Source organism: Phyllobates terribilis, unplaced genomic scaffold (assembly GCF_046119375.1).
Source record: "Phyllobates terribilis strain yellow unplaced genomic scaffold, ASM4611937v1 Scaffold_5__5_contigs__length_657084704, whole genome shotgun sequence".
Classification (NCBI taxonomy): Eukaryota; Metazoa; Chordata; class Amphibia; order Anura; family Dendrobatidae; genus Phyllobates; species Phyllobates terribilis.
Window position 1 is genome coordinate 612,573,648 of NW_027362765.1, and position 15,154 is coordinate 612,588,801.

The window sequence follows — 15,154 nt, forward strand, 5'->3', positions numbered from 1 at the left end:
GAAGAACAACCGGAGCGGCGGCAGCGAGAACAGCTGAAGGTAAAGGCTGGTAAGTATAAGATTAAGGGCAGGGAATTTATATTGGTTGTACCAATCCAGCGCTGAAATAATCAAAAATGCTGCAGTAGTGATTTAATTTTGTTCTGGATTTTGTCAATTTTTTTCCCTTTCCTCCCACAATTCCTCTTGTTCACTTTCAGCATTGATCTTCTTTTTGCTGTTCTACCTGAATTAGTGGTTCTATTTCTAAGTAAAATAGTTTACCTTTCTAATTCCTTTCTTTCTTCTGGTATCCTTCCCTCCTTTAAAGTGCTCATCAATTTGTGGAACTCCCACAGAAATGAATGGAGACTTAAAGCGCATCTGTCAGCAGAATTGTGTTCAGTGAACTACATACACTGTATGTTTTGCATAATGCATCTAGTAGTGCGGGGCTAGGTAAAATAGGAGGCAGGTCAGTGAAGGCACAGTGAGCTGTCATAAGAGCATACAGATGAATATATAAGCACCAGATAGAGCGCCCCCCACAGGCCGCCCCAAAGCACGAGCATATCATTATCTCCAAACTCAAAGTAAATTTTAAACAAGAACCACAGGACGGATTTCATCAACCAAGGTATCATTTTAATCCGTGTAATGTCGCCCTCCTGACAGTGTATGTATTTTACTGAGCACAATCCTTCTGACAGGTGTGCTTTAAATCTATTGGACATTTACAGCATATTCTAAATGCCAATACTGCTTTTAAGTATTCTGCTTGATACTTGGTCGGTGTATCATTTGCTGGTTCTACTTCTCTCCTCTTGCTGTTAGGATTCCTTATTGAATAATATTGGATCCGCTCCACTTTTCTTTGTGCTCTACATAGCCTCTCTGGTGGTAGCTTTCATGACTGTCTCTTCAGCAATGACACCCATCATACTTCTCTTGTAGTGAGGTACTCCTGCACTACTATAATACAAATGAGATAACTTGAGCATTTTTTGTACCTTGCTTATCAAATGGGTACGTCTTAGCAGAAGGGGTTTGTAAAGCCTTGGGCCAACATTTTTCAGCAAATTCTTGCCTCACACTATCTAAAAAAAAAAAAAAATTGAATTAGACAATATGTAGAAAATGTGCTCTATTGTGTTTTCCCCCTCAACTAACCTACATTATTTTTCCAATTCCATTCTGCGCTATTACCATAACTACTTGGCATTATGCCAGATATCTGGAGGTAGTTTTGACTCCTCCTGTCTTTTGCTTCTTGTAGTAAAAGGGTTTTCCGGTCCCTTCTACAGTTGTTTGTTTAAAAAAAAAAAAATCAGAAACTACGCTCTACTTGCCGAGATTTTGCTGCAGCTCCTGGTGTTTTTGACTGCAGCACTGACCTCATGTCAACATCACTTAGCTCAGCGGCTTTGCCCGAGTTGATGGCACAACTGCTGAGCTCACTGATGGGCAACGTGAGCAGTGGTGGAGTTTCACCGGTAAAGCCATACTTGTTATGTGTGTGTGTTCGCCTCTGCTTTACTCGTCCAGTACTGAGTCTCTGCTACTGCTCTCTATATCTGTTGTGCTGACGTCACTCCAGCAGTGCTGAAACCAATTTTTTGCGCTCAGCAGTTTTTGCCATGAATTTGGGCATAACCACTGTGGTAGGTTATTGACTCCAATGCTGTATACTTGGGGCAGTCGCTGAGACCTGGAACTCCTGGGGAGGGCGAGTACAGTTCATTTTTTATTTTTTTTTTCAACAAACTGGAACAAGAGTTTTTTTTTTTTAAAAAATGTAAAACCCTTAATATGAGGCGCAATGGACAAGAGGAGTCAAAATGACCTCAAAACATCCGGCATATCTCCAAGAAGTTACGGTAATCCCCCACAATAGAATAGGAGGGATTAGGTAGATTACTTGATGCTGGACAATTGTACAGAACAAGCGCTCTTATTCCATCTAGTATATTTCTTCATGCATTGTAAGCTGTTGCAGACATGGTCCACGCTCCTCTTTTAGGTTTAATAATCATCTCGATACTATGTAATGTCTTAAATCTGTTTTCAGTTCTCTGACTTGTGAAATGATGCAAAATATGTTGGCGCTAAGTAATTAAAAATGATTTCTTTGTTTAGACGACTTTACAAACCGATGAGGTGAAAAATGTACCATGTGGTACCAGGTATGTACATGTACTGTACCTTACAAAGCTACGTTCATGCAGACCTCGTTCAAGATCGTATGTCAGTTATCACACCTTTTCAAATTAGCAAGAACAATTTGCGATACTTTGTTCACATAATCTATTTAATAATATTACAAGTTTAATCAAAAATTTTTGATATATTAACTTTGTAGTATGACTATTCTTATATAGTTGCGCTTAAAGGGGTTTTCCCACAAACAAAGTTAATTTTAATCAACACTTTAATCGATAGATCTTGGAATGATAATAAGTTCCACAATTGGATGTATTTAAAATAAAATGGTCCTATGCTGAGAATCTTATAAAAGTGCCCCTGCTGTGTACTGTGTAATGGCCGTGTCTGACCGTGCAGGAACATGGTCTGATCATACCACAGCTCCTGGACCCTGGAGGAAGCAAAAGAGTATATAGACAGGACAGCATGGGATCACAGCTGATTCTTTCTTTGAAGTAAAACATTGATTAAAACCAGCAGTGAAATGTTTTACCTCACAGACAGAATCCTCTGTGATCCATGCTGTAATGACTGTATAGTCTTTTGCGTCCTCCCCTGCCCAGGAGATGTGGTATGATCACACCATGCTCCTGTACAGTCAGACACTGCCATTACACAGTACACAGCAGGGGCACATTTATAAGATTATCTCAGCACAGGGACATTTTAACACATTTCAATTCTGGAACTTAAGTAACAAGAACTACCGCGCTAATAAAAAAGAGAATTCCAGAGCAATACTTAAATGGATTCAGTGAAATGGAAATGGATGTCAGATAAAAAGGATACATGACTTGACAAGAGTAATACTGGTAAATTGTGCCTTTACACGTGTAGCAGATATGTACAACACTATATAGATGCAGTAAATACAAGTGAATAATGTCCTTTTAAGAACCGACTGGGATTCTCTTTTTATTAGCGCGGTAGTTCTTGTTACTTACTATATTCCTGCTCTTTACAGGCAGACACACACAGGGCCTGCCATACTACCAGCAGCTTTTGTTTAGCCCACATTGTGTGAAGCGCCAGTGTGTTTTATCTTCTTTTGTGAGACAATTCTGGAACATATTTTTATTCCAAGATCTATTGATTAAAATGTACTTTGTTCGTGGGAAATCCCCTTTAAGTGGTCAATGTTGTTTCATGTATCTTATTGATGTGAATCTATCAGCAGATTTTTGCTGTCTTATCTGAGAGCAGCCTGATGTAGGTAAAGAGAAGCTGAAACCAGCGATTTTTCACTTAAATTACGGGGGTGCAGCGGTTCTGACACAATCAGGCTATGTGCCCACGTAGCAGATTTGATGCAGAGCGTTTTTGCCTCTCTCTGGCAGAAAAAAACACATGCAGATTTACATGCGTTTATTCTGCCAGAGAGAAGCGTTTCTTCAGCGTTTTTTTAAGCGATTTTAGCATCACTTGGAAAGTGCTTGACAACTTGGTCACACTATATAAACCCATGCAACCGGCATGGATTTATATAGTGTGACCAAGTAATAGTTAAAAAAAAAGAATAACAATGGTAAAAAATAAAAAATAAAAGATTATACTCACCTTCCAGTGTCTTCCCGGTGTCATCTCTGCTGCATCCGGTCTCTTGCAATGCTCGCGCTGTTGTGAAGGACCTGCGGTGACGTCATTGAGTCATGTGACTCAGTGACGTCATGGCAGGTCCTTCACAACAGCGCGAGCATTGCAAGAGACTGGACGGCGTGGACAAAACACCGGGAGGACATCGGAAGGTAAGTATAATCTTTATTTTTTATTTTAAATTCTTTTTTTTTACAGGTTCTATGGTACCCATGTCTGGAGGAGACTCTTCTCTCCTCTACACCCGGGTACCATCCGCACATTAGAACGCGCCAATTACCCAAGTACAGATGCAGTCTTGCGGAATTGGCGCGTTCTAATGCAAGTCAATGGCGGCGATTACGCTGCGTGTCCGCAAAATTAATGGACATGCTGCGTATTTTTGAGCGCAGCATAAACGCTGCAGAAAAATCCGCAGCATGGGCATTGAAAGTGAGTAATTGCATTGGAGACCATGGGGGAAGGTTTACCAAGCATTTCCCAAGCGTTTACGCTGCGGAAATTCCGCAGCATAAACGCTTGAAAAACGCATCGTGGGCACACAGCCTTAGAGTTTTACATTTAGAATGAAGCTGAGATATGAAAGTTGCCCTCACCCCCACCAGGCTCTCTGTGGGGGTGAGGGCAAAGTACATAGACAGTGAGCTGCTTATCAAAGGAGTGGGTGTTGCTGGACCAATTTAGTCCTGCTATGTTAATCTTAGTGATAAATCCTTAACCTTCTGCTGTCTTCAGATGACATGGCAAAAACCTGCTGAAGGCTGTGTGCCCACGATGCGTTTTTAATGCGTTTCCGCAGTGTTTTTGCAGCTGCGGAAATGCATTAAAAACGCATGGTAGAAGGGCAGCAATGTTCCCCAATGATAATCCGCATGTGCTGTGCACATGCTGCGGAAATTTCCGCTGCGGATTATCATTGCGGAAAAAAAGGCAGCGCTACCAATTATTTTGCGGAAGTACTGCGTCTTCGCCGTCATTGACTTGCATTAGAACGCATGGATTACGCATCACTGTATATGTAGATGCGTAATTGGCGCGTTCTAATGTGCGGATGGTACCCGGGTGTAGAGGAGAGTCTCATCCACACCCAGGTACCATTAAAAAATCTGTAAAAAAAGAATGAAATAAAAAATAAATGTATACTTACCTTCTGTCGGCCCGCGCTGCGCTCCTACTTGCTTCCCGGCACTTTGCAGTGAATTGAAGGACCTGCGCTGACGTCAGAGTCATGTGACGGGTCACGCGACGCTGACGTCGGCAGGTCTTTCAATTCACTGCTGCCGGCAGCCGGGACCGAGCGAAACAAGACAGCGCGGGCCATCGGAGGGTAAGTATATATTTATTTTTACCACTCTCTCGGGTCACACTGTATAAATCCATGCCGTTTGCATGGATTTATATAGTGTGACCTAGTTGTCACAAGCACTTTCCAAGTGATGCTAATCGCTTGGAAAGCGCTTGTCAATCCACATGCGGAAATGTCAGTGAATAACGCTCCATTTCCACTTGTCCCTGGCAGGAAAACGCGTGTACAATCCGCATGTACAATCCGCATGCGTTTTTTCTGCCAGGGAGATGCAGAAACGCTCAGGAAAAAATCCTGAGCATTTCTGCATCGTGGGCACATAGCCGAAAGATTCACTTTAAAGAAATCTGCTTCTGTATCCGCTTATGAGCCACTTCATCGTCTGAACTCACCATCCACTCTGAAAAACTGCTGAAATCCATCTTAATCAAAGCAAGATGAATTGCCAGAACAGTGAGGTGTCAGCAGGAGCGAAACTAGAGCAAATTGAGTGATTGCAGTCTCTCCTGGAGCATAATGGGCCCAAAAGGTTCACTTTGGCCCTTGTGAGATGACCAATTTTACAGAATGGTAATAATTGAAGCACTATTATTCTGTTTAAACAGCAGAGACAGGCAGATGTGCTGCCTCAGTGAGTGCTATAGCTAATCCCAAAACTGGACTTCTCGTGCTCAGTACTGCTGTATAATACCCTCTATACGTCTGCTTCTGAACACATCCTATACAGAGAAAAAGAGCAGGAATCCCCTTGTTTCTCTGTACTTTGTACAGGAGACATTCCAGCAGCTAGTCTCCACCCACCAGATCAGAGACAACTAAACAGTAGGAGGAGCTGGTGAAACATACAAAATATAAGTACTATAAGGCGAGAAATATTATTATTCTTTATGTACAAATATGGCAGATTATACTGAAGCGTTACCTGAAATTACAGGTATGCTTTAAGTAAATATAATCAATGAAAACGGCCTGCACACACAGCATCTGTCTTTTCTTATTGTTACATGTTGCTCTTCATTTTTTTACTGTCTCGTAATATGTTCTTGGCATTTTCTTTCTTTTCTTCCAGTGGCGGTGTAATGATTTACTTTGACCGGATTGAAGTTGTTAACATGTTGACTCCCTCTGCGGGTCAGTACTGCCGTGTATGTGTGCCAGTTTATTTGTCCCAGATTTATCATTTTCATTTTTTAAGTGACCTTTCATTTTTGTCTTGTGGTATTCATTGATGTTTTTTTGTGCCAAATTCTTCAAAATGGTGCATACAGATTGATGAATTTTGTATATTTTCTGGTCCTTTACCGTTTTTTGCACCTTGTTAGCTCAAAAAGTCGCAAAATCCTTAAACCCCTTTGCGACCATTGACGTACACGTACGTCATCAGTCATGTCCATACCTTTCATGCGGGTTCACACTGTGGTTTCTCTATCACAACATCTTTTTAAGCTACAGGATATCCTCCCTTTGTCTCCAAAACCATACAAAATGTACATACAATGGAAAATAATGCAAAAAATAATCTGAATGTAATGTTTGTTTAAAGCTGTTTTGTTCATACAAAGAATATATTGTCACTGTAAGTCAAATTGTGTACAAGTAGTAAAGTTAGGTAGCAGTTAAGGTAAAAATTGCCGCTCCCCATCTACCCTGATACTGTCCTTCCATGACCTTCAGATCTTGGTGGAATCGTTCACATTGCTCATCACTGACTGCACCACGGTTTTCAGGGAAGTTAGCAAGATGACTATGCAGAAAATGCACATTGATGCTTATGTTGCAACCAAGCATTTTGTAGGTAGGTCTCACAAGAGTTTCTGGACTATTTTGGTGTAATCGTTTGCTCGTGTATTTCCAAGAAAGTCCTTCACAAGGTCGTGGAATGATAACTAAACATTCTTTTGGAGTTCTGACTTTGTCCCAATGAAATGTTCATCTGTGAGCTGCCGAATCTGTGGACCATCAAACACACCGGTTAGGAAATGCCAAAATGAGATACTTGAGACAGTCTCCTTCAGCTTGCAAATCTTTAGCGAATTGCTTCATGAGATGAAGTTTCATGTGTAGAGGTGCTAATGCCAGGTTTGAGGTCAGATCTTGGAGGCCAATTCCTCTCCATTCAATGCTTCTCACGGGCTTTGCTGTCACACATGCACAGAAAACAAAGCTACGTGGTGTATCCTCGTTGCTGACTAAGAAGTAAGCATACAATTTTAAGGTCAACACAGATGATCCAATTGCTTTTGTGATATTGCAACAACTCACTGACTCTTTATGTCTCCATATTCTTCACAAACAGAAACTAAATAGCCAATTGGATTGCACCAAATAAATTGCCATTGTGGTGGAGGATATACTTTAACCCCTTTCTGACCTTAGATGTATTCATACGTCCCTGTGGCCTGGTACTTACCAACCTGGGACGTATGGATACGTCTAGGTGACTTTGCGCGCACAGAGGTTGTGCACGCATTCGCCGCCAGGTGTCAGCTGACACCCGCCCCATAACTCCCTAAATACTGCGATCACAGCATTTAGCAAGCAGGCAGAGGGACAGAATCTCCTCTGCTCTTAGATCGGAGACCCCGCAACGTCATCGCGGGGTCCCGATCGTTGCAATGGTGACCTGATGTTGTCATGACGAGAGTCGGGTCACCAGACACGAGCAAGATAGTTAGATCATGCGCAGTCCTTGATCTAACTATCTTGTGTCTGCAGGACTGGCAGGACTGACCGCAATAAAGCGTAGAAGAGCTGCCTTATAACAGCGATCAACCTGCAGAAAGTGAAAGTCTCCTAGTGGGACAAAATAAGAAAGTTGTAAAAATATTTAAAAAAAAAGCACAAAAAATAATAAAAAGAATAAAGCTGCCTTATCAATTTTACCATACGTGGAACGGCATAAAAAAAAAAAACAATTCCTGAATTGTTCGTTTTTGTTTATTCTGCCTCCCAAAAATCAGAATAGAAAGCGATCAAAAAATGTCATGTGCCCGAAAATGGTACCAATAAAAGTGTCAACTCATCCCGCAAAAAACAAGCTGTCACATGACTGTCGGCTGAAATATGGAAAAATTAAAGCTATGGCGATATGCAAAATAAGCGTCTTCGTATGTGACAGCTGCCAAACCTAAAAACCCAATATAAATCTGGCATCGCTGTAATCGCACCGACCTGAAAAATAAAGTAGTCTAATCACTTATACCACACGAGGAACGGCGTATAAAATAAATAAAACCAATTCTTCACCTGTAAGTAGTAAGACTCGGCGCATGTTTATCCTGCGTTCTGCGCTGAACGCTTACACCGGGGTTTCTGTGTAAATCTCTGAAATAGGTGATTCAGACAGAACCTCAGGCGGAAGACTCCCTGTAATGAGGCAGATGGAGGCACCGTGGACGCCATCTGGCCTATAATCCGGCATTATCCTTCTTTTTATTAGATGTGCATAAAAGTGCTGTCGGCCACAGTTTTGTGCACCTCTGAAAAAAAGGACTCCACTGAATAGAGGCCAGACGGAGTCCAGAGTAACTCTCCTCGGGTCTGTCATCTCTTGGGGCTTCCACGTTGCTAGTAGCACATAGCCTCTGGAAAAGTAAAATGGCCCTTGCCCCTCAAAAGAAATTCATCATATTTTGCTCTTGCAAATGCTCCCCTCCCTTCTGTGCCTAAAGCAAAGTTAGCGTCCACATGTTTGCCATTTCTGTAGCGATGAGAGCCCGCCTAATTTACAGGTGCGTGTCTCCAGAAGCATGAGCTGGGCACCACAATGTATGGTCACTACAATGGCAGTTTGCAATTTTCACTCGGCAACATCCGCTGCTGCTTGTTTCTGGAAAACACTCATGTAGTTAAAATCCTCACCACACCTGTAGATAAATTCCCAAAATGGGGTCACTTGAGGGGAGATTCTGCTCCTCTAGCACTTAGGGTATCCTTATATGGAGTCCACATACTATTCTAGGAAAATCTGTGCCTTAAAAGTAGTTTTCGACCACATATGGGGTATCTGCATACTCAGGAGAAATTGCACAACAAATTTTGGGGTCCATTTTCTCCTGCTATCCTTGTGAAAATGAAAAAATTGGGGGCTAAAACAACATTTTTGTGACAGAATTTTTTTTTTTTTATTTCAACGTTGTAAAATTCTGTGAAGCACCTGTGGATTCAAGGTGCTCACCACACATCTAGAGAAATTCCTTGAGAGGTCTAGTTTACAGAATGGTGTCATTTGTGGGTTTTTTCCACTATTTAGGCACATCAGGGGCTCCCCAAATGCAACATGGCGTCTGCTAATTGTTTCAGCAAATTTTGCATTCAAAAAGTCAAATGGCTCTCCTTCTCTTCCGAATCCTGGCGTGCGCCCAAACAGTGGTATTCCCCCACATATTCCACTCACACAGAGTGACTGCAGACTTATCACTTTTGACCGGACAACCCCATTAAGCTCCGCTTGGAGCTATCAATGAACAGGCGCCTTTTATTTGAGTTACAGATTGGAGTTATTAATTCCTCAATTAAATCATGTATGTTCTGGCAATACACAAAGCTACTTTCATTTCTAAAGCATTGTAGAAATGCAAGCAAGTTTTTCTCATGCAATCTTGATGCTAAGAGTTTATGGAGACACGGGTGTCCTGGGTGCATAATGCTACTCAGACAACACAAAGGGAGGGTAAACCAGTGTGGCAATACTTTATTGAACCACCAAACAGACAAAAAACATATAGCACAATCCCAGCAAAATACACAAGGTGGTGCAAATTGGAGAGTCTCACTCTTCCGCGGACTCGCCGGGATTAGAGCAGCTGCAACTCCGAGGCTTCCAGGGCCGACTACGCCCACCAGTGGCACATCGGAGGCTCCCTCTGCCATCTGATCGGCACCCTGAGACTTAATCGCGGGTCTGCCAGCTACAGCAAGCCTGTAAGAGCACGGTCTAAGAGGCTTCAGTCAGTGTAACACTGACAGGTATAAAGCATTGCAATGTATTATGCCAGCAATCCGAGAGATAAGTTAGTCACATAAAGGGATTAATTAAAAAAATAAAAAATGTTTTTTTTAAAAAAATTACAAAATAATAAAGATAAAATATTATACTCAATTTTTTTTTTTTATGTAAAAAACAAAAATAAACAAGTACACACATTTGGTATTGCCACGTCCGGAACGACCTGATCTATGTCTGTGACACTAGTTAACCCCTTCAGTGAATAACTTAAAAAATGAATAAATTACAAAGCAAAAAAACCTATGCTTTTTCATCATACCGCCTAACAAAAAATGGAATAAAACGCAATACAAAAATGTAACTAAAAATATTTCTGAGAACACCATCTTGTTTCTCAAACAAACCCCAATACAGCTCCATTAATGGAAAAATAAAAAGCTATAGCTCTCAGAATACAGCGATGCAAAAACAATTCTTTTTTTCTATAAAATAGTTTTTGTGTAAAAGCAGCAAAACACAAAAAAATTCTATAAATGTGTTTTCGCTGTAATCGTTCTAACTTGAAAAATAAGGCTGGCTTACCTTTCTTACCACACTGTGAACGGCATAAAAAAACCCCTAAAAAGCAATCCCTAAATTGAATTAAATATGGGTTCCCGACTAATGATTTATAGGTACATTCTGCCTCCTAAAAATCAAAATAAAAAGCGATCAAAAAATGTTACCAATAAAACGACAACTCGTCCCACAAAAACAAGTCCTCACATGACTACTAAGAAAATTACAGCTTTCAAAATATGGTGATGCAAAACCTTGTTTTTGCAACAAAAAAGGGGTCTTTTGTGTGTGATAGCAACCAAACATAAAAAAATCCTGTTATGTCTGGTATCTCTGCAATCGCACCGACCCGAAGAATAAAGTAGTCTAATCACTTTTACTGCACGAGGAACATAAAACATAAATATAAATACAGTGGTGTGAAAAAGTGCTTGCCCCCTTCCTGATTCCTTATCCTTTTGCATGTTTGTCACACTTAAATGTTGCAGATCACAAACCAAATTTTTGTTTTTTATTCCCTTGCCGACATGCGCCGTATATACAGTTATATGAAAAAGTTTGGGCACCCCTATTAATCTTAAGCTTAATGTTTTCTTAAAATTGGTGTTTTTGCAACAGCTATTTCAGTTTGATATATGTAATAACTGTTGGACACAGTAATGTTTCTGCCTTGAAATGAGGTTTATTGTACCAACAGAAAATGTGCAATCTGCATTCAAACAAAATTTGACAGGTGCATAAGTATGGGCACCCTTATCATTTTCTTGTTTTAAATACTCCTACCTACTTTTTACTGACTTACTAAAGCACTTTTTTTGGTTTTGTAACCTCATTGAGCTTTGAACTTCATAGCCAGGTGTATGCAATCATGAGAAAAGCTACTTAAAGTGGCCACTTGCAAGTTGTTCTCCTGTTTGAATCTCCTCTGAAGAGTGGCATCATGGGCTCCTCAAAACCACTGTCAAATGATCTGAAAACAAAGATTATTCAACATAGTTGTTCAGGGGAAGGATACAAAAAGCTGTCTCAGAGATTTAACCTGTCAGTTTCCACTGTGAGGAACATAGTAAGGAAATGGAAGAACACAGGGACAGTTCTTGTTAAGGCCAGAAGTGGCAGGCCAGAAAGGCAGAGAAGAAGAATGGTGAGATCAGTCAAGGACAATCCTCAGACCACCTCCAGAGAGCTGCAGCATCAACTTGCTGCAGATGGTGACACTGTGCATCGGTCAACTATACAACGCACTTTGCACAAGGAGAAGCTGTATGGGAGAGTGATGCGAAAGGAGCCGTTTCTGCAAGCACGCCACAAACAGAGTCAGCTGAGGTATGCAAAAGCACATTTGGAGAAGCCAATTTCTTTTTGGAAGAAGGTCTTGTGGACTGATGAAACCAAGATTGAGTTGTTTGGTCATACAAAAAGGCGTTATGCATGGCGGCAAAAAACACAGCATTCCAAGAAAAACACTTGCTACCCACAGTAAAATTTGGTGGAGGTTCCATCTTGCTTTGGGGCTGTGTGGCCAATGCCGGCACCGGGAATCTTGTTAAAGTTGAGGGCCGCATGGATTCCACTCAGTATCAGCAGATTCTTGACAATAATGTTCAAGAATCAGTGATAAAGTTGAAGTTACGCAGGGGATGGATCTTTCAGCAAGACAATGATCCTAAACACCGCTCCAAATCCACTCAGGCATTCATGCAGCGGAACAATTACAATGTTCTGGAATGGCCATCCCAGTCCCCAGACCTGAATATCATTGAACATCTGTGGGATCATTTGAAGAGGGCTGTCCATGCTCGGCGACCATCAAACTTAACTGAACTGGAAATGTTTTGTAAAGAGGAATGGTCAAAAATACCTTCATCCAGGATCCAGGAAATCATTAAAAGCTACAGGAAGCGACTAGAGGCTGTTATATTTGCAAAAGGAGGATCTACTAAATATTAATGTCACTTTTCTGGTGAGGTGTCCATACTTATGCACCTGTCAAATTTTGTTTGAATGCAGATTGCACATTTTCTGTTAGTACAATAAACCTCATTTCAAGGCAGAAACATTACTGTGTCCAACAGTTATTACATATATCAAACTGAAATAGCTGTTGCAAAAACACCAATTTTAAGAAAACATTAAGCTTAAGATTAATAGGGGTGCCCAAACTTTTTCATATAACTGTATAGGGCGCTGCTGGAGCTGCGTTCCCGCCAAGTGCCGTATATGCTGTGATTGCGTGGGCTCACGCTGAGCGCCGCCGCGATGGAGTGCGGGTGTCAGCACTATGTGAGAGCTGACACCCCACAGCAACGCCCACGATCGGTGCTAACAACGATAGCGGGCGTTTAACCCCTGTGCTTCTATCAGCACAACACGATGCGATCGCATTGTGCTGATGGCTCCATGGTGACCCCCAGTCCCAAGATAGCCGCAGGGTCCTTCAGGAAGGTGGCCTGTCAGAGCCTGCCCAGAGAGCAGGAGCTGAGATGCTTCCTCCCTGCCTATCATACGGTGATCTGATGCTCCGCAGCGCCGAAGCATTGCAGAGTATTAGATCAGAGCAGGGAAAGTTGATGTCACATCCTGGGACAATGTGAAACAGTAAAAAAAAAAAAAAAAGTTAACACAAATTATACAAATATAAAAAAAAAAAAAAAATTACAAAATAACTAATATTAATAATATTAATCCAATAAATACATTTATCTGTGTAAAAAAATAAAAATACATTTATCTGTGTAAAAAAACTAGAAAACGACCCAACATATAAAACTGTCCCACTAGTTAACCGCGTCAGTGAACACTGTAAAAAAAAAAAAAAAAAACAAGGTAAAAAAACGATGCTTTTTCATCATACCGGCGATCAAAAAGACGAATGTAAATAAAAATAACAAAGAAAAAAGCACACTGGCGCTTCACACAGGATGGGTAAATGGGTAAAAGAGCTGCTGGTAGTGAGCAGGCCCTGTGTGTATGTACCTGCAGAGAGTTACACTGAACATCAACAACAAAAACTACCGCGCTATACAGGAACAGAGCTTCCTAGCTTAAACTAGATAGGTACAAATAGGTCCAGAAGGAAGCGGAGCTAAACAGATAAGTGTCAGACCTCCTGCCTGTATACTAGGTGTAAATACACACTAATGGTCAGCAATAGGTAACAGTAAGTGTGAAAGAGAAGGGAAGGAGGCCCTTAATATGAGAGGGCTGGGTTACTCCAGTGGAAAAAATGGGTCAGATCAGCAGGCTTTTCAGCATCGCAACGAATGGCTGCTGGATAAAGACCGCTGAAAAGCCTGCTGATCTGACCCATTTTTTCCACTGGAGTAACCCAGCCCTCTCATAGTAAGTGCCTCCGTCCCTTCTCTTTCACACCTACTGTTACCTATTGCTGAAAATTAGTGTGTATTTACACCTAGTATACAGGCAGGAGGTCTGACACTTATCTGTTTAGCTCCGCTTCCTTCTGGACCTACAGGTTCATCTCACTAAATTAGAATATCATCAAAAAGTAAATTTTTCAGTTCTTCAATACAAAAAGTGAAACTCATATATTATATAGTCATTACAAACATAGTGATCTATTTCAAGTGTTTATTTCTGTTAATGTTGATGATTATGGCTTACAGCCAATGAAAACAAAAAAGTCCATTATCTCAGTAAATTAGAATACTTTATAACAACAGCTTGAAAAATGATTTTAAAATCCGAAATGTTGGTCTACTGAAATGTATGTTCAGTAAATGCACTCAATACTTGGTCGGGGCTCCTTTTGCATCAATTACTGCATCAATGCGGCAATGTGGCATGGAGGCGATCAGCCTGTGGCACTGCTGAGGTGTTATGGAAGCCCAGGTTGCTTTGATAGCAGCCTTCAGCTCTTCTGCATTGTTGGGTCAGGTGTCTCTTATCTTCCTCTTGACAATACCCCATGGATTCTCTATGGGGTTAAGGTCAGGCAAGTTTGCTGGCCAATCAAGCACAGTGATACTTTTAAACCAGGTATTAGTACTTTTGGCAGTGTGGACAGGTGCCAAGTCCTGAAATTTCCATCTCCAAAAAGCTTGTCGGCAGAAGAAAGCATGAAGTGCTCTAAAATTTCCTGGTAGACGGCTGTGCTGACTTTGGTCTTGATAAAACACAGTAGACCTACACCAGCAGATGACATGGCTCCCCAAACCATCACTGATTGTGAAAACTTCACACTAGACTTCAAGCAGCTTGGATTGTGGCCTCTCCACTCTTCCTCCAGACCCTGGGACTTTGATTTCCAAATGAAAATTGGAACTCTGGGACCTTGTGGAGTGTGTCAATGACTGCTTTCTGGACATCTGTCAAATCAGCAGTCTTCCCCATGATTGTGGAGCCTACTGAAACAGACTAAGGGACCTTTTTAAACTCTTAGGAAGCCTTTGCAAGTGTTTTTTGTTAATTATTTTGATTTACTGAGATAATGACTTTTGTATTTTCATTGGCTGTAAGCCATAATCATCAACATTAACAGAAATAAACACTTGAAATAGATCACTCTGTTTGTAATGACTCTATATAATGAGTTTCACTTTTTGTAT

The 15,154-nt window shown here is 41.1% G+C and overlaps 1 protein-coding gene across 6 annotated transcripts in view; it reads left to right on the forward strand.

Annotated features, from left to right (window-relative positions):
• The window catches only part of ERLIN1 (ER lipid raft associated 1), an 86,303-nt gene that overhangs the window by 41,513 nt on the left and 29,636 nt on the right, over positions 1-15,154 (forward strand). For all 6 annotated transcript variants that reach the window (XM_073686088.1, XM_073686087.1, XM_073686090.1 and 3 more), the window contains 2 exons: positions 2,116-2,162; positions 6,150-6,211. In XM_073686088.1, the coding sequence (XP_073542189.1) occupies positions 2,116-2,162; positions 6,150-6,211 (109 nt within the window). The remainder of the gene's footprint in view (positions 1-2,115; positions 2,163-6,149; positions 6,212-15,154) is intronic.